Source organism: Alligator mississippiensis, chromosome 2 (genome assembly GCF_030867095.1).
Source record: "Alligator mississippiensis isolate rAllMis1 chromosome 2, rAllMis1, whole genome shotgun sequence".
Lineage (NCBI taxonomy): Eukaryota > Metazoa > Chordata > Crocodylia > Alligatoridae > Alligator > Alligator mississippiensis.
In genome coordinates, this window is record NC_081825.1 from 210,733,974 (window position 1) to 210,754,253 (window position 20,280).

A 20,280-nucleotide genomic window follows, 5' to 3' on the forward strand; every position below is an offset into this window, starting at 1 on the left:
TGACATTCAAAAAAAGCTTCAACTATGCAGGTAGCCCTTACCATCACGACTCTAGGTACAGAGAACCTATCTGGATATGAGTGGAAGAGAAAGAGAAGCTGGACTTTCCACAATCCTCACTTCAGTAGAGCCAGAACACGTGACTCCAAATAGATGCAAGGTGAAGTTACACATTATACTTAGAGCAGGGGTTGTCAACCAAGGGTACGTGTACCCCGAGGGGCACTTTGAAAGGTCCAGGGTGCGCACAGGGGTGGGTGGGGATAGATTGCTACCACCCTGAGCTGCTGCCTCAGGAGTAGGGATGGGGTAGGGCAAGAGCAGGGCCACACAGATGCCACCCTCCCGCTCCATGTCTGGCCGCTTGCCACCCCTCCCCCTCACTCCATGTCTGGCCATTTGCCACCTACCCCCTGGGGTACATTTATTAAAAAGGGGGCTACTGGAGGTACATTTATTTAAAAAGGTTGAAAACCCCTGACTTAGACCATACTAAGGGCACATAAAATGAGTGTGTCTGCATGCTAAAGCTTAACTTGTGCCAAGTGCATTTCAAAATTGCCCCACTTCAAGCAAGGTTAACTGAGGGCTGTGCTACCTAACTTGATTTTGGGTAACTTCAGTCTGGTGCATGAAGATACAACAAGCAATCTGCAGTCCTCTAGCATCCCAGGATGCACCATTCCCAGCCCCCTTCCCATCTCCTGAGTAGAGACAGAGCCCAGGTGTCCTGCCTCTTAGCCATGCCTCACCTGCTTGGCAGCCCTCTAGTAACAAGTCAGAGTTGCACAGGCAAGAAACTGTATTTACCTTTAATGTGCAACTGCTCACAGCATATTTTAACTTTAACACTACTTAGTTTTCCATGCTCTAAGTGTAAAGTGCAACTTCACCCTTTAAGATGTAATCTTTTTAAAGATTATATACCCCTAGTTTAGTACCCAACAAAATAACATGTTTTTGTCTAAGAGCAGTAGACAAGATTCAAGAAAATTTAGGCAACCATTATGATTTTCAACATTGTTTTGGCTATGAAAGCCTTGTTTAATACCATTCCAAGACTTCAACTATGATGTAAGAAAACCATTCTAAGAAACAGATTTTGTTTCTTTATTACTTAAACCCTATGGCCGGGTCCAGCAAATAAAGCAGGGCAAGGTGCCAGCAGCAGCTTGGACCCTGGTAAGTAGGGACTTGGGGGTGAGAGAGATTGTGAGGTTTCTTGGGGGGTTGTGGGTGTAGGATTCATGGATGTGTGTAGGGCGGTGGGGTTTGTGGGAGCGTTTGTGGGGGGGACCAAGGTGCCACTTGAGACTCAGGGGCTGCACATGGCGAATACAGCCAGCCCACTGCAAGCCAGCCCAGCCAGGTGGCGTGCACCTTTGCACAAGACCAGCATGGCTCCTTCTGTGACCCAGGGCTCCTGGCACAGCACTCAGAGGCCATGTGCCATTGGGATGGGCCAGGCTTCCATGTATCCAGCCCAATGGCATACAGCTTCTGTGTGCAGTGCCTGGAGCCCCATTTCATTGCAGGAGCCATCCTGGTGTTGACCAAAGGCTCACATCAGTAGACTAGGCTGGGCTAGCTCTGTTTCCCATGTTCAGCTGCCGGGTCTCAGGCAGTGCCATGCTGCTGCAGGGCTGTGCCTGCAGCAGGCTATAAGTCCTCCAATGCCCTGCTGGCTGCTGCTGCCAGTGCCAGGGGCTATGCACCATAGGGGGTTGGGGGTGGCAGCCCCTTCAAATCCCTCCCACAAAACCCACACCCCAAATTCCCCCACATGAACCCCACACCCACAACCCCCACAACATCCTCATACCCCCTCACAAACCCCACATACCCCCCACACACCTACCCACACACCTACCCACACACCCTCCCAAGAACCCCATACCCACAACCCCAAACCCCTTCCCACCACCTCATGCAAACCTCACATCCCCCACACATCACACACTATGCATGCCCAGTCACCATAGAGGATGGGACCTGCTGGTGGGACCTGTGGCTGCAGGGGCAGCTGTCCCCACATCCTGATTAGCAAAAGGGGCAGGGAGAGCTTTGATTGTTCTATGATAACACAACCAGAAGCAAACACCAAAGCATCTAAATATTTAATGATGATAGAGGCACTGGTAGGCTTCCAAACTGCTTTAAAATTGTAAATATATCAATAAAGCATTGCCCAACTGATCTCTCTCTGTATATATATCTATATACATGGGTGACTGGTGCCACCTGAGTCAGGGGTGGCACATGCCTCCCCAGCGATCAGTGAGCAACTGGATGGGGGGTGGTTCTCCTGTGGCTGATCACACTGACCAGAAAACAGTGCTCCTGGAAGTGGCCATAGTGCTCCTGGAAGTGCCAGTGGCACTCCCTCCTGCCTCCCCTCTGCCTGTCACCTAAGTGGGGAGCACAGCCTGCCAGGGGTGCACCAGCACTCTCAGGTCAAGGGGTCCATGTGCACCCCTGTGCACCATCTACGCATCACCACTCTCTATATCTATCTATAGAGATAGATATAGAGATAGATATATATAGCTATCTAGATCTAGATATCTAGAACTAGATATAGTGGTGTACCATTTTAATCATGGAAGAACATGGATTTTTTGGGTATTTTAATGAGTGAATTTGAGACTTTTTTATCAGATAATTTGTTGTTTTAAAACAGGGAACACCAGGATTTCTGCTAGTGAGGCAAGTGTCAGGACTCAGGAAGAGAAGCCGGCCCAGGGCTGGCAGTGGAGACCCCACTGGAGGGCAGAAGAGGTGGCTGACCTCTTGGTCATTTCCTGCAGTGCCCATACCAAAGCCCAGGTGGCTGTGTGGTCTTTGTCCAGGTCTGGTAGGCATGTAGACATGGGGCTGCAGGTCCAAGGGGCCAGATGGTGTCACAGGTGGCAGCAGGTCAAAGCCAGGTAGCAGCTTCTACTGCCAGACTGCTGCAGTGGTTAGAGGGTGCATGGGCCACTCTTGGTCAGGACTGCTGCAGTAGTCCAGCTAGCACAGGGGGCTAGTGTCCCCCTATGTCCACTGGCTAGAACTCAGAAGCTCTTGAAGGCAAGTAGCCCTGAGAAGCTCACCAGGCAGCTTTTCATACTGCTTCCAGCTCCCCCTGGCTATAATTCTAAAAGGACCTGGGCAGGGTCAATTTGCCCCAAGTAGCACAATTTGCTCCAACCCAAAGCGCGTGTTCAGGCATGTATGCTGAGGTACAAATCTCTGGCACAAATTTGAGCTGCTGTGAGTACATGTGCCTGCATGTGTGGGCATGGCCTATGAGGTTTATCAATAGTATCATCTGACCCTTCTGTAAAGATTGTGATATAGTTTTGAAGTTAGCTGCATTTAATGCCCTTAGGATATGATTCTCCACTCACCTGAAGCTTGTAAAATCATTGATACTTTAGCAGAGTGGATACAAAAGGCTAACATAAATGTAAGTAGATAACTCTGATATGGTAGCATTTATCATCCACCTTTCATAGATGAGCCTACAAATTTCACTTCATAAATCTACTGGATATAAAAAAATCGTGGACTAAATATAGACATGGGACTTATGACACATTACAACCTGCCTGGCATCTGATTTACCGGGTACCTGCCAGACCTGACCTTTTACATTTCTCTTCCCCACCCCTTCTTCCCCTCCCCTCCTTTTCTATTCTTTGTCTTCCTAATTTCCAGTTATTTACTTTTTCACAGACATCCTCTTTTCCACCCTGGAAAATTACTACAGCATAGTCTTCCTTACTTACCTTTGGCTTCCCACCCACCCCTTATTTCTGCCCCTCCCTTCCTTTCTCTACTTTTTGTTTTCCTAATTTCCACCTATTTACCTTCTCACTGACATCCTGTCACATTTTTAGCTTCTTTTATTCCTTGGAGAGCTCAGAACGGCAGACTCCCTATGCCTGAAGAAGGGTGTTTATACCGGAAAGCATGCAAAGAACTTTTTTCCAACTACTCAGTTGGTCTAATAAAAGATATCACATCTACCCAAAGAACCTGGCCTGCTTATCATCCACTCTGCATTTTTGGAAATGATTACACATTGAGCAAAACAGTGAAGAATCAGGCGCTTGGATAGCTTTACACTTATTTTGTACATTGCATATGTGCAGAAAAATGGCTGCACAAAGTCAAATAGTTAGACTAAAGGAATATGTCTGTAGGAAAATGAGCAAAGTCCTTAGAAATGAAGAAACAAAGGTGAAGGCCAGCATGGTCCTATCAACTTAACATTTTTACGAAGTACTAAGAAGCATAAGAAAGTTTTAGACTCAAGACAGTGTGCAACCTTTGCATATCAGACGCAAGAGGCTCAGAATCAGGACAGGTAGCCTCATAAGCTGTGGAACATGGAGTATGAAAGATGATTGCATAATATCATTCAATGTTTCAAAACTGTCATGAAACTCCTTATAAGGAGGAAAATAATCAAGGAATATTACCATGCCCATCAAGTGTGACAAAAATAACACTGACAGTTTGAATCTATTTTACATACTTTAGGTCTATATTAGCAAAAATAAAAAGCTGAGCAGCAGAGCTAAGAAAAGAACCCACACATTCTGACTAGAGCTAAGAAAAATGTTTGAATGCATATTTTTTGCTTGAAAAATATTGTAGATGATGACCTTGAAACTTTGAAATGTTCCACAAACTGATCTCAGTTTTGATGAAGTTGGAGATAACAAAGAGTCTATACATTTTAGAAAATATGTTTTTGACATTTTCAAATTACATTTTTGATTCTACTTCAGCAACTTTTTGAAATTTCCTTCAATTTATTTATTTTTTAAATATTTAAAAATGCTTTGAATTTTGGAGGCTTAAGCTCATTATGGGCTCATTTGCTATGGCTCTCTCTCTCTCTCTCTCTCTCTCTCTAGATATATATATATAGAGAGAGAGAGAGAGAGATAGATATATATATATAGAAAGAGAGAGAGAGAGAGAGAGACTATATATCTATAGATATCTCTCAATCTCTATATATAGCCTATCTATCTATCTATCTATCTATCTATCTATCTATCTATCTATCTATCTATCTATCTATCTAGAGAGACAGAGAGAGAGCCTATACATCTCTATCTATAGATATCTCTCAATCTCTATATATAGCCTATATAGATATAGATATATTGTCTATATATAAAGCTATATCTATATACTGGCTATAGATATAGATATATAGATATATATAGATAGAGATATATAGGCTACCTATATATAGATATATATAGACATATCTAGATATAGATAGAGATATATAGGCTATATATATATTATATAAATAAGGTGTTCTTATATCCCCTGAAAATTGTGTATGGTTTACTTATCTTTCTTTATGCTCTTAAGTGTGACTATATATATAAAACTTCAAAATAACGCAGGCCCAAACTGAGATTTACCAGATATCAGCACACTTTTTCTCAGTGTTCAGTTGAGCTGCCATATAGAGCCCTATCCATAAGTTCACGGGCTGTATTTTCTAACACTAACATTATTTTCAAAGCATTTTGCATGGATAAAGTACACACATTTTTTCCTGAAGTCCCCCAAGATACAGTCTAGCATTATTCCCAGCCTAAAAAGATAGGGAAAAGAGCAGTTGGAAAGTGAAATTGTCTCACAAGTGTCAGTGAATGACAAATGCTCCCACCAAGTTAATGTAAGCTAATATTAACTTGAGGTCATCATCTTTAAGCTAGTTACAACCAAAACTTCATACAGGTTTTAAAACTGTAAATACTGAGCAGTGCTAAAATAATACATGAAAAAGTATTCCAAGTCAGTCAAAATTGGCTTATTGTTTCCTTCTCGTAATGCCAATTTTACAACACAATAAGGAACTGCAAGAATAGTTATATTAGCAATAGTCATAAGTTCTAGACTAAAGCTAGCAATACATAAATATCATTCCCATATCCTATCCTATTCTGTCTAGGATCTTGTATCACAACACTGTGCCATCCAGCAGTCAATCAAATTCTGCCACAAGTGGCTCTCCTTCTCCTCATTCTGGTCTCTAAGATGATATGCAATGTTTTCATAGTCCTGTTTTAGATTTAATGAGCATGACCATAAAATGTTTTGGTAAACTTTACATAGAAATTTTTTAAATGCGAGTATTTAGTTCTATATGATTTTCTGCAAGACAAAATAGAAGTGGTGTATCTTGAATTTGTGATCAACATCTGATCACTTAACAGAGTGAAGAGAGTAAAGTATTTAACGTTTGATTAGCCTCTTTTCCCTGTGTAAATCAATCCAACACCACAATTAAAGGTAAAGATACAATGTCTTTAAAAAAGATATACATTAATCTTCACTATGTGTCTCTACTTGAAATTGAAATTAGCAATTAATTGTCAAAGCAAGCGTATAGAGAAATTTCTTTACATTGCTGACATAGTAGCCTCAGAAATATGTCATTAACACTGTCACAAATGTACTGTTTATTGTTCTTTCAACCTATTTATTTTTTAAAAATCATACTTTTAAAACCTTAAACTAAGCCTTTATATTAACATTTTTAAAATATGGAAATGAAATAACTTGGAATTCACTCTGCATTGAAAGAATAAAATGAAGATATGTTAGAATAGTTGGTATAATATTTTGATTATATATAGATAGATAAATCACACATTAGATCAAATTGTGCATTTAACTGCACATGTAGAGGGGGCAAATGTATTAGAATAGTGGCTACTATATTCCACTCTAATATACCTCTAGATCTATATATATTTATTTATAGACCTCTATATAGATAGATATAGATCTATAGATCTAGATATATATATAGAGTGGAATATAGTAGCCACTGTTCTAATACACTTGCTCCACTTTACACGTTCAGGTAAATGTACAATTTGATCTAATATGTGATTGACACAATCACACATTCAGCCTTGCCACACTTGCATTGGCATGTGCAATTGCAGGTGCAATTGTGGGATTGTACATTACATCTAATTGTGCCTTATTGCTGGTGCAGGGGGAGCCTAATTCTGGGCTCCTGCTGCACTGACAAGAAGCAGGCTCCCAAAGATGAGATCCTCCTTTGCTGAGGGGGTTTCCAAACCATGAGGGTCATACATAGAGGAACATGAGACACTGTGGAACTGATGGGGCTCCTGGTCCTACCTTTGCCTCATGCACAGCCTGGACCAAGAGCCATAGCAGCTGACTAGCGAGGCACATCCAGGACCAAGAACCCTGTGCAGTCAGGGGTTTCATGTTGGGCAAGGTGCACCCCTGCAGTTAGGAGCCCTGTCAGCTGATGGGGCTCCCAGCCACAGGGGAGACCCTATTACATGTGTAAATTCTTGCTCAGTTGCAACCAGATATAAAGTTAGTGCACATTTTCAAGGTCTAAATTCATAGCTAGTTGGAGCTTGTACTGTGTGATAGCTACTTAGCACATGTAGCTGGTCTTAAGGTAATTGCACGAATAAACAGTTAATTGTGCAATACCGATAACAAATAGAGGGGGCCTTAGTGACATCTGCCTTTCCTCTTTTATTCCTTAGTACTTCGATTTAAAAAAACAAACAAACAGTAGTTCCTGTGTGCACTGATAGTTTTGCAGTCCTTTACCCCAAATTAAGGAAAGTATCACTATTCAAGACAGTGCTTAAGCATGGGCTTAAGTCTGCTTCTACAATGGACTCAAAAGTTGTAAAAGACTACACTATACAAGGAAGGATAAACTGGCACACACAAGTTTGAGAACAAAGGCAAAAAGACAAAGAGGTACATGGGTTAGCTCAGGGGTAGGCAAAGTCCAGCCATATTCAGCTGGCAGTGGACTCCATTTCCCAGCAGCCCTGTCCATGTGGCCAGGGCCTGTTTCCCTGGAGACCCAGCAGCAGCCACACTGCCATAGTTCAGTGCTGGCAGGCAGCGGTAGCACCAGGCTCTTCCTGGTGGAGGGACTGAGGGAGGCTGGGTCGGGGCCGTGCTGCAGGCAGGAGTGGGCCACCACCTGTGTAGGGCAGGCAGTAGTGCCACAGGGAGGGGTGGCTATGGGGGCGGGCTACAAGGAATTTGGAGGTGACTAACCCCCTCCTTAGTGCCAACCCTGCTGGCAGGGCACACAGAAGGGTGCGGGAGTGCTCCAGAGCCTGGCTGGGATTTTGCCGTGGTAGCAGTGTGACCTGCAGCCTGCACGCTCTAGGCAGGGGCATGCAGGCAGCGAATTGCAGCCTGGCCCTGGCTCCAGACTGTGCTATGACCACTGCAAGGAGCTGGGGCAGAGCTATATCCACTGCCTGCATATCCCTGCCTGGAGCACGCAGGCTGCAGATCATGGCTCTATCTTGGCTCTGGACCATGCTGTCACTGCCACAAGATCTGAGCCAGGCTCCAAAGCAGCTTTGCACTCTGCCATGTGCCCTGCTGGCACCCAGTCTCCAAGGAAAACCTATCCTCATGACTGCTGCTGGGGTTTCCAAGGAAACCAACCCCAGACACACGTGCTGGGGCTGCTGGGAAATGGAGTCCAGCCGCCAGTTGGATGTGCCATTTGCCCACCCCTGGGTTAGCTGCTGTCCACTGGTGCAATGTACTGGATTTAACATTTTAATCTATTATTTTTGTTGCTATTGTCCAATCCCTGACCATCCCCCTCCCCCATTCACCCTTGCTTTCAGGAATCTAAAGCAAAGTAAGGAAATAAGGCCTTAATTCAAGATAGCAGTTCAGCATATGTCCATAAGAGATGAAATTTTAAACTAGGTCCTAAAATAATAAGTAATTTAGAACCAAGACATGTATTCACATGAAACATACAGTCTTTATTTGCAAGGCTTTTATGATGAAATCTTGGCTCTACTAAAATCATTGGATGTTTTGCTACTAAACTAAATATTTGATGTCTTTTTTTTCTTAAGCAACAAGAATGTGATGTCTTTTTTTTTTTAAGCTATATTTTGGATGGTAAATTCTTTACATGGTTTGAAAGTCTAGACCATCCTATCTTTATTAGAGCATTTCAAATAGATTGTTGGATTAAAATAATTAACATAGTATTTTCAATAAAAAGATTGTATCTTTATCTTGCCTATACTTTGCAGGATAAACTACTATACAGTAACATAACCTTTACTAATTACTAGGGCTGTGTGATGCTTTGGGTTTAAATATGTGTGATTCAATATGGAGGAGATTCGGCCTAATTCAGTGGCCGAATCTTCAAATCTGAATCGAATCAGGAGACCAACAAAAAGGTCCGAATTGATTTGAAGCTCTCCAAATTGATTCAGAGAGCTTCAGCGATTTGAGCAGTCCCTGCTCGCTACTGCAGGAAGCTGGACCCGGACTCCGTGTCAGTAAGTAGGAGGTGGTGGAGGGGGCTTCCGAATCCAAAGCAAATACTAGCCACTTCACACAGGCTTACTAATTACTACAGGTTATACATGTAGAGTTTCCTGGGGGTAAAATGTGTAGCAAAACCCCTAGTTTTTCTTTCTTTTTTAATTTTGAAATGCATTCCCTCCCTTCCTCAACTATTTCTTACTTTTTCTCTCCCTCTCTATTCCCTATAGATAGAAGTATGAGTAAGCTAAGACACAGAGTGAGCTAAGACATGGGATAAGCTTTAGCATTTTTGTAGCAGGTATTTTTTTTCTTTTCTCTCCTTCTTTGATCCACTGTTTTATATTATATAATTATTATGTTTATATTATTTTTTACTGTTTGATTACTGTTTTACTGATTTTTACTCTTTTTTCTATTGATACTATATGATATAGGCCTACATGTGTAAGTTAGCATAAGAAATGTCAAGTTATGTCAAGTTTCCATTTTGTATGTCAAGCCTTCATCTTGTGTCCTCTGCCCGGGTGTAACCTATGACTCATGTCTAACCAGTCTCATGTAAATTGGTTCCTGAATGAATCGGGATGAATGAGAGTGCTTGAGATACAATGGTAGCAGGACTCTACTGAATAATCAATTTGATGACTGCACCATCAGCTCAGTGACTGGACAATTGCCTTCCATTGACTCACCCAGAAACAGAACAGAAACCCAGCATTTGGAAGACAAAGAGCCTACAGAAATCAGCCAATCCACTATTGCAACATAGATACCTGGAACTGCATGTCCTTGGCCAGAGTGCACATGCTCAGTACATCAGGGCTGACCCTTACCTGGGCATCACCCTACCACTAAGGTCATAGAAGGTCTGCGCCTATAAAAAGGGGTAGTGAAGACAGACCCAGTGGGATGCCCTCTCCATCTGGACCAGCACCATGCCACACCACCTATCCACCCAGAGGCCATGCCAGTGACCCCCTCTGGACAACACCTTGATGGAGAAGACCCCGACTAGCCATCAAGGATTAACTCACAGCTCAGGACAGGTAGCTATTACCCACCTTCCTTCCCCAAGCAAAGGACCTGGACTCTGTCCCTATAGACCTTGATTTCAATCCCTCCACCAAGCCTTTTTATCTCCTGCTACCTCTGTGTGTGTGTGTGTGTGTGTGTGTGTGTGTGTGTGTGTGTGTGTGTGTGTGTGAGACAGAGTGAACTGGCAAATATATAATTGTGTGCGTGGTATACAAATTAGTAATCCATGTATGTGTATTGGGTGTGTGGATATTGACAATTGATTTTTGTCTAACTTTTAGTGTGTACAGTATCTCGGTGCTTGAATTGGTGATAGGTATGCATGTGCTTAGACTGGTAATCTTGCATGTGCACGTGCGTGAGTTGGTAGTGTGTGTATGCACCTAGTGCGTGTATGTGCCTACTTGGGGTGCGTGTGCATGTGAGTGTGCAATTGTGTCACACCCTCCCATCTAACAGTGCAATTTTGAGATCCTGAGAGTTGGCCTGGCCCCACAGGACAACAAGTGCATTATGCCAAATAGACAATGTTAAAAAAAAATCAATCCAGACAACCAGAGAATTGAACCTGCCTTTTCCTGCTGAAGTCATTGTGCTACATGATTTTATCCTCCAGGCATGGTTGCAACCAATGAATCCATGAAGCACCTTAAAAGCAGCAGTCTTAATTCTAGCTCATCCATAAGCCTCTTTCATATGATTATGGAGGACATTGTTATAGATGTTAACTCAAATGAATGGCTGCATCCATCAGCATGAGTACTTAGTCATAAATAGTGACACTGTGAAAAGTCTGCCTATTAGGCTTTTTATAGCCAGAAAGCTGGTAGTCAGAATTTAATGCTAAAGTATATTTGGCAATAGACTACATCATTTACTGAATGAAAAGGTTTGATTCATACAAAAATATCACAGAAATGACCCACAGAAATAAATCAGATCACTTAGAACAGTCTACCAATCAGTGCAAGATATCGTAAGTATTATAAAATGCTTTGTACGGTTGAATTTTGATTATATAAACTATGATATCCCTGTTCTCCTGACAGAATATTCCCCACTATACCTTCAATCTCACTCTTGGGAAATGTTAAGCTATATTCATTTTAAATTTCTCTAGTTTTTTGCTCCTTTTGCTCCTCTGGAGTTCCCTACACAATTTCTCTGGCACCTTGATACTTACACTCTCCTAATTCTTGTAGACAGTTACTTCCACTTTTGCATTTTGAAAACCAAATAGCCTTGCTTCTGTTGTATGGTACCATAGTCCTTGAAGCAGTCAATGTCAGTGGAGCAAACTGTTAAAGTACTTACTACTACACTTGAGTAAAAGTATCCAAACCTTTTCCTTAAAAAGTGTTTTGATGACTCCATTTTAAACATTTTCCTATCCCAAGTAAATAACACATGATATTAGCTGTATTCAAGAAGATATTTAATAAATATATTATGAGGTACTTTTAATCTACTTTCTGGCTAGATTTTTAAGCTTTCATCTTTGTAATGCAACTAGAGTAATGCAGCACCACATTTGCAACTATAGTTTATTTTTATTATTCCATTTCTAAAAATGAGGTATATCATCAGCTGTAACAATCTTATCTGTTTAAAGGAAAGAGAACTTTACTTTGGAATTTGAGATTGGTGGTGATACAGTATGCAGTTAAATCAAATTATTATGACCCTGAACATGAATTCTGTACTACTATATACAAAAACCAAGCCAACTAACAAGCAAAACAAATTTTAAAACAGCTACAGCCAAATAGCAAATCTCAGAAATAAGAACCATTGCTTCACATTGCCATTATAATTTATTATATTAAAAAAACAAAAAACAAAACACTGTTTCATTTTATGGATGCATTTACATTTTTCAACTGTCAGTGAAAGCTTCATTCTCCACCAGCCAGCTATATGTTCCAATTTTGGAGAAAAGTTATAATCTCTTTCATTGTAAGTGCTGTGGGAAATTTCCAGTCCTTTCTCTATCCCTATCAGTCTGGCTACATGCATTTAGCCAAAATGAACATCTGAGTGGAAGGGAAAAAAAAGTACCAAGGCTATATAATTGAACATGGTTCATCCATTTTCAGAATATACTGAATGCTGGTTGCTTGATTTAAGAAGAACTGGTGTGGAATTTATTATGAAGACATAGACAAATCCACAATAAGCTTTGTTTTCTTCTCAGTGTTCTCTTTGCATCTCATCTCTGGGTCTCCTATGCTATTTTTTTATGCTCAAGCAATGGTATTGATTACTGATAAACAGGGATACAGTTTTTCCATTCCCCATGGAAAAACACAGAGAAATGTTTATTTTCCCTTTTAACAGAGAAAAAGGCAAATTTTTCTTTTAACGTAGAAACATGTGGATTTTCCACTGTTGCAAAGAGCTCTCTGCACATCTTGCAAAAAGGGCAAACCTTAAGCCCTGTCCTGAGGGAGAGGGAGGGGGGAAGAGGCAGAGCCTGAGACTCTCAAGTCAGCCAGGGCTTGGTTCAGGCTCACTTTCCTTCCTGGAGCCTTTGGGATAAGTGGGACTTACAGGGAGCTGGGTGCCAGATGGGGGCCCCCTCTGGTGGTGCTGGGGGAGTGGTTAGGGGCTGTAGGTTGGGTATGGGGGCACCAGCAAGTCCCCTGTTGGTCAGGTGTGAGAGTTGGTGATTGCCAGGGCGGGGGGGGGGGGGGGAGCTCCAGTGGGAAGCCACACATGGAGGCACAGAGCCCGTCCACCCCGATGGTGCACAGCTCCCACCTGCAGTGCCACGATGCATGTGCTGGCATGGAGCAGTCTGATGCAAAGGCATGCATCAGTGGGCCAGGCCAACTCTCTGCCAACGTGTACAGGCCCTGGGTCTCAGCCTGAGGCACATGCTACTGGGGGCTCTGCCTGATGTGGCCATGAGTGCCTTGAGGGCCCACCACCTGCTGTTACTTAGCCACCGGAGGTGGGGGTTGTATACCACAAACCCCATACACAGACCCCTGCACAAATCCCACATACTCCCATACCCCCATCTCCCATAAACCCCACACCTCTACCCCACTGCATCCTGGTGCATGGGGGGAGCTGCTGCCAGGAGGGAGGGAGTGGTGGGGCAGGCAGGGAGTGAGGGGCACTGGCAGGGCTGGGGGGTTTGTGGCTTGAGAGTAAGGGGCAAAACAATATCAGGACTTCTCAGCACCATAAAGCATTTCAACCACAGCTGGACCCATGTGCGTTAGGCAGCAGGAGCTCTGGTTTTTCATGATGAAAAACCCAAAATCAAATGCCAAAATATACAGGTATTTAGAATTTATTTTAGTACAGTGATTGAGGTACTGGTAGGTTTCCAAATTGCTTTAAAACTGTAATATATCAATAAAACATAGTATTCAACTGATACCTATATCTATATCTATAGATATATATATATAGTGGCTTTTCATTTTAATCATGTATTTTGAGGTTTTAATTAGAGAATTTGTGATTTTTAAACAAGAAAACCAGGATCCCTGCTAATGAATGATACACAACATTGAACCATCAACCCTGGTGAAAACCTTAGCTTGTCCACAATATCTGGCCCAAGCTTTTGGGGTTCTTTATGAATTGAGCCTCAAATGATGGAGGCTTGCAGGTAAGCTCTGCTTGCTGGTATAAAATGTAGACAAGCCACACTGTTTTCCATCACAACCTGTACTTATCTGAATAAGATATAGGCTAAAAAGCTACAATAAAATTTGAGCTTCAAATATTTTAAAATGTTCTAATTTCATTTTGATGACAGCTTTTGTGTTTCAATATTAGTTTACATTTGTTTTTTCACTGTTGTGTACTCTGAAATAATACCACTAGGATGAAAAGTTGTCTCTGAAACTGAATGATGTTGTACCTTACAAATTTTGAAAATCCTGAAAGTTCCTAATTCCAGAACAGTAAAATAAACCTGAGAACCTATAATTTTATTATAAATACACTGAGGATTTGCTCTTTATTGGTTTCACAATTTTATCTCATGGAACAAACTGAAGTCTGCTTTAAAATCCAATTTAAAATATTTTGCTGAGAATCAAATACACCTCTACCTCATTCTGGAGGTCTCTGATCATTTTGCTCTTCCTCTCCATTTCTGTCTTCAGAAAATTTATCTGGAAATTAGAAAAAAAATACAGCCCAATGTGAATTTTTAAAGTATGGTACAAATGCAACATCATTTAATTGCCATTGTTAGTTTTATTTTCTCCTTCAACATTTTCTTAGGCAATGTGAAAAAGCCACTAGTCATACTTTTTCTTAGAAGAAAGATATAGCCATGAAACTATAGGCTGTTCACAGATCACAGTTTTGTATCTGTTGAATAATCTGTAATAAAGTGCATCTACAATCTACAAGTAGCTAGATAATTTTCTAAAAAGCCAGGTTAAAAAAAGAAGCTTATTATATATGAAACACTTTAGAGTTCTAGTTTTGTATTTCTAGTAGTGCATACAGGGCTTTTGTTTTTTACAGTGAAGTTGAGGGTGATCTTCAGAGAAATAGAGTTTTGGAACAATAAGTTACCTGATTTTATAATCTTGCACCTGTTCAAAACTCTCCTGTATGCCATCTCCTGCATATTAATACATCTGTCGCAGCCACATTCTAGTAACCTACTATGAATCTGACAACACTGAAGCCAAGGTTCTGATGTCACTAGGACACTTCATGCAACAAAGTGTAGTATAAATGAAAGTATCTGAAGTTAGTCCATAGTTGATGAGAATTTCAAGTTCATCTTGCATAACTAGGTGTTTGAGTCTGAGTTTCTAGGATGCATGCATTTAAAAAAAAAGTTTAATTGCTTTATAAAAGTCAATTTGTAATGGTTTTAAAGGAGTTGGATTGTATGCGATTCCTTTCAGGGACAGAGAGCTAACAGAGGCATGCATTTAGAATAGTGTTACCTTTTTAAACTCAAACTAACTCAAAGACACATTAGGCTCAAAGCACCTCTCAGAAAAATGCCAGTTTTAATCTTTCACATTTTTTGACTACAGAATAATCAAAAAGTAATTCTTCTGTTACAAAGAACTAAAAAAAGACCACAACAGGTTAGAGTGTTTTTAACCCTATAGATTCCTATTTGAAATCTCTGGCCTTAGCTTGTGAATCATGTATAAATGTTCACAAACCTAAGAGTATTTACATTGAGCAGCAACTCTAAAAAGGATCTCCTGGCACCCCAGTTCAGAGTCACCGATTTAGAACAATTATACATGAATAAATCCTTTTTTACAAGCACGATAGTTATTCACGTATTTGAAAATAGAACATCTCTCTTTGCTCTCTAAAACAGCTGCCTTCAGAGAACACTTTTAATTTCACTTTTAATTTAATTTTAATTATTCAGAAAACAGTACTTATAAATTAATTGTGGCAAAACTGGCTGCCTTAAGCACCAGCTAATAGCATAGAGAGTCTTCCACACCTTAATCAAGGGCCTGAATGTTATTCAGATCAGAAAATGACAGAAAGTCCTTACTATATGACAGTTACACTCACTGGGTTGTGTCCACTTCCAAGTAGACAGATGTCAGTAATTTAAAAACCATCACCAGACTTGGCATTGTTAACAAGGCCAGCAGAGAAGCCAATTAACGATCTTATTACTTAATGGGTAAAAGGGGAGAGGCATGTCCGATCAGGGTTGATTGGCAGTCACATAAGGAACCACTGCTGTACAATTCTGTGCCTGAAGGGCTTGATAGTGGAAAATGCTGACTACCTTTATACTCATTGATTTTAATAGGAGTTGAAGACTTTCAGCAACTCACTGATAATTAGAGTATTCAAACAGAGAATTTTAATCTACAAGACATTCAGCCAGATATTTTTGGGCACCACTAAATTACTTCAGAAAGTCACCCTGGCTCTGTATGTGTAAGAGGATAAAAGTGGCTGTTTAGATGCAGCGTGTTATCTGTTCAAAGGATAGTTAAGAGTGACAAAAAAGATGATTTCCATTGACATCAGCTCTATTTTTTAGTCATTATCCTCAAAAGAAATCCTTGGGCTTTGGTTTGGTTTGGTTTGGGTTGGGTTCCCCCCCCCCCCCCCCCCCCAGTCATTTCTAGTGTTGAAATGTCTAAAATAATGAGACTTGGTAATGAAAATGCTCTCCTATGTTATCTCTATTTCTGGCTTTCTCTGTCAGTTGAAATTTACATCACAGATACCTTTGTACCTCTTTATAGGGGGTCATTTCACACATACATACACCCCCACCCCCTGCCCTGCCACTGATACAGGCATCATCAGATGTCCAAGGAGCTCACTAAAATAAGCATATTTAACTTTTTCCAGAAAAATGAAGAGCGCCTACTAAAAAATATTTTTGTTTCAAATTAATTGAATATTTGAATTGAATATTTTCCTTTCAGATTTTCCTTTCAAATTAATTGAAATATATTATTTGCATTCATATTGTAATTGGAATTCTAGGACTGTACTACTTAATCTCTAACAGCTGAAGAGCCGTTTAGTCATAAAACATAACTATGGAGACCCACAGACAATTGATTTATACCACTGGACACCAAAGGTAATATAGAGATAACCCATCTGTCCTTTCAGTATATCTGTCTGTATACTCAGTCTATTATTGTGCCCTAAGGCAGCTGCCTCAGTGTCAAGATAGCCTATAGGACTTTTACTCCAAGCCAAGGAGAAAGCAAAATGGAAGACTATGATGTGGTTCAAAAACTCTGAGTTGAATAAGACTGCTTTGGGGCATGTAATAATGGTGCATGAATCATTTCTAAAGTGGGTGTAAAAACCCTGATTTTAGTCTTCTACATCCTAATACACCTTTTACTTTATACACAAAAATGGACAGTCAAGCTCTTTTTATTTAAATGAAAGTTGGAGCAATCACTCAAGAGTTTTCTGCATCTCTGGACACCTGGGATGCTTGTTCACTCTTCTCATAGTTTGACTTTCAATAGTCATCAAATATTGGCTGTCTTTAATTAATAACTAACAGTAATGAAAACAAGCATAATGAAAATATATTCAAACTCCAAGACTGAGCTTTTCAATGTTAAACAAGGACGGTGCTTCTGTGTCTCCAGGAGACAAGCACTCAAAATATTTGGAGCATTCTGTATTTCAGAGCTTATTACATTTATTAAAGACAACAGCTTCCATCCACTGGCTTTCAGTCTCAGCAGTTTCTGACCTTGAAATTTTCAAATTAGATTTCTCTCCATTGAAATACAAAATGCCTTAGCAGATGGCGATGATCTAAGAGTCAGACAATATTTAGTTATTTACCAGAGGTAAGGGATAGAAAAAAATCCCACCCATATATAATAATTATTGCAGAGTGATAGCTTGTCCTGGTATGCTTATTTACTCACCTTCATACTTGTTATGTCTCGCTTAGGACAGGTTAAGCCATGAACAAGTAACACTGTACTGAAATACAGTCTGCCATAGAAGTTAATTGCTATGGCAGCACATGACCACCCTGCCACTGTCCACAGAACCATGGAACAGCAGCATATTAGTTATAATCCAATTCAAGATTTAATTTACCTGGGACTGAAAATAAGGCAAGCAGGGGTTTAGTTTGTTTTTTTTGGGGAGGGAGGGGTTGGGGTTGGGGGGAGGGGGGGGTTACCCAAGGCATGATTTTTTACAGAAGAAAATTCTTTCGAAGTATTAAAAGGAAAAAAAATTAAAAAAAATCTCTCCTTTCCCATTGGCTTGGAAAAAACAGGAGCAGTATTTGGCCTCTAAAGCGAAACAGGAGGAACAACCACCTTAAAGCTTAGAAAGACCTGGACAGTATGCTGCAAAACCCATAAAATATATGCTACATTTGGGGGCTCAACTCTACAAACTGCTAGCAAACATTCCCTGCCGCCCCTCCTCCTGCACCCCCAACTCTCCCTTAACTGCCATTAAAGCGAATGGAGCTGAAAGCATTTTCAGCAGGATGTATGACCACACCCTCAAAAAATAGATCCTTTCATTACACAAAGTATTTTATTTTGGTATCCAGGGTTTTCCATTAAGGGTTTTGTTATGCTTCTACTCCAAGCAAGACACTGATTGTTTAAATGAAGCAAAAGTGAAATACTTCTAGTATAGTTCAAGAATTTTGGGTGAAATCTTAGAAAGACAGAACTGAAAGGGGCGTCTTGGACCTTCAAATCCAGCATTTGATTGAGAGTGACAGCTAACTGCTTCAAATTGTTTTCAAATTGTTGGAGAGACTGGAGGCCCTGTGCCCCTGAAACTGTCTTGCTCTGGTGTCAGGAAAACCTTGACTCAACAAGGCCTCAGCATCTACCTGGCCTCCCTCCCCTTTCTCCTTAGTTTAATGAGGTCTAACTTCTCACCAGATGCCTAGTTTTCTGTCCCTTCTTGGGAGGTAACTAGGCTATGTTGGGTTGTCAAAAATATAATTAGAAGGGTATTTCAAGGCTTTTGCAGATCAGACCTGGAAGGTGACAAGTCAAAGTAGTGAAATATGGGCGTCTGTGTAACAACTAGCGACTGGTTTTCTTACAAAATAGTAAGAGTGGCTTGTACAGTAATTCAATGCATAACAAAAGTATGAAAAATATAACTGTTTTATCACATTTTGGACACATACACTTCAACTCTGTCAGCTGATTTTAACAGCCAGTTGTCAATTATTTAAAAGCTTTCTAGATCTACTTACTCTGTTATTTCTTTAACTTTAGTAAATACTGTGTGCAGCTAATCAGGGACAAAGCCAAACCATGTGCAGGCAGGACCTGGTAAACCCAATCAACTAAAACCTCTTCTTCAGCTTTTAAGCTCCTCTGATTCTCCAACTATATCTGAATCTCTTCAATAGATGAAATCACTTGGGAAAATAAGGAGATGTTATAGTCTTACCTGCCAATGATATACCAACTCAACTACATATAGAAATTCTCAAATAATGCAGCCAGTGCCACTGCTAAGATACTAGAATACCTATGAGGAATTAGCTCTTAAACAAAGAGGACTTGACTCAAGGTAAATCCAAAAAGCCAGAAATGATGATGGTCAGAAAGGAACTAGCCAAGGCAGTCTTCACCTTCCACCGATGACAGAACCCTGTATTTGTCAAAATGGTACTAAACTTTCAGGTGTTGCTTGACTCTCACTAAACCTGGAAGAGCAGGAAGCATCGGTTTCCAAAAATGCCTTTCTTCACTTCCAGCTGCTAGGAATTCTATCTGTTTTCACATGAGAATATAGTCAAAGTCTCCTCCAGGTTAGTTTATTTTAATTTAGCATATCTAAACCTGAACGTGAAGATGATACACAAACTCTAGCTAGTACAGAGTTGGGGCACTGGGTTTTAATATAGCCTGGGCTACTGTGAACACATGGATTGTGTGGTTGAATCTTTCCACCAGCTCTGTCTCAGCTTCTGATAAGGCAATTAAGCCAAAGCCACATCAAAGATCCAGTTCAGACATATGAACTCCTGTGAGAGTTATCCCTATATAACAATGCAAATGACCAAACCCAAAATGAGCAATAAGAGATTTAGGGACATGGTATTGCTGAAAAGAGATAGAACAACCTTGCAAAAGGGATTATCTATACTCCTTCCAACAAGAGTCTGACAAGCTTTATAAATGCAATTTATAACTGTTCCCTGACAAAGTAGCACTTATAGACATATAGACATAATTAAATTTCACACACACATTAGTGCAAAACTAATGCTTATTCAGCAGATGCAATTAATACACATAATTTGCCAACTGCTACCATTTAGTCATCACTTGCCTCATCTAAACAGAGATAAAGCCTGTAGCATTCTCAAATACCACTGTGTTAACTGTTTACAATTCTGAATGTTCATGTTGAACACTTGATGTCTAGTAAGATGAATTTCAA

General features: G+C 40.6%; 1 protein-coding gene across 8 annotated transcripts in view; it reads right to left on the bottom strand.

Moving 5' to 3' along the window:
* Positions 1–20,280, bottom strand: part of LUZP2 (leucine zipper protein 2) — a 433,570-nt gene that overhangs the window by 199,018 nt on the left and 214,272 nt on the right. For all 8 annotated transcript variants that reach the window (XM_019477006.2, XM_019477005.2, XM_059722726.1 and 5 more), the window contains one exon: positions 14,457–14,519. In XM_019477006.2, the coding sequence (XP_019332551.2) occupies positions 14,457–14,519 (63 nt within the window). The remainder of the gene's footprint in view (positions 1–14,456; positions 14,520–20,280) is intronic.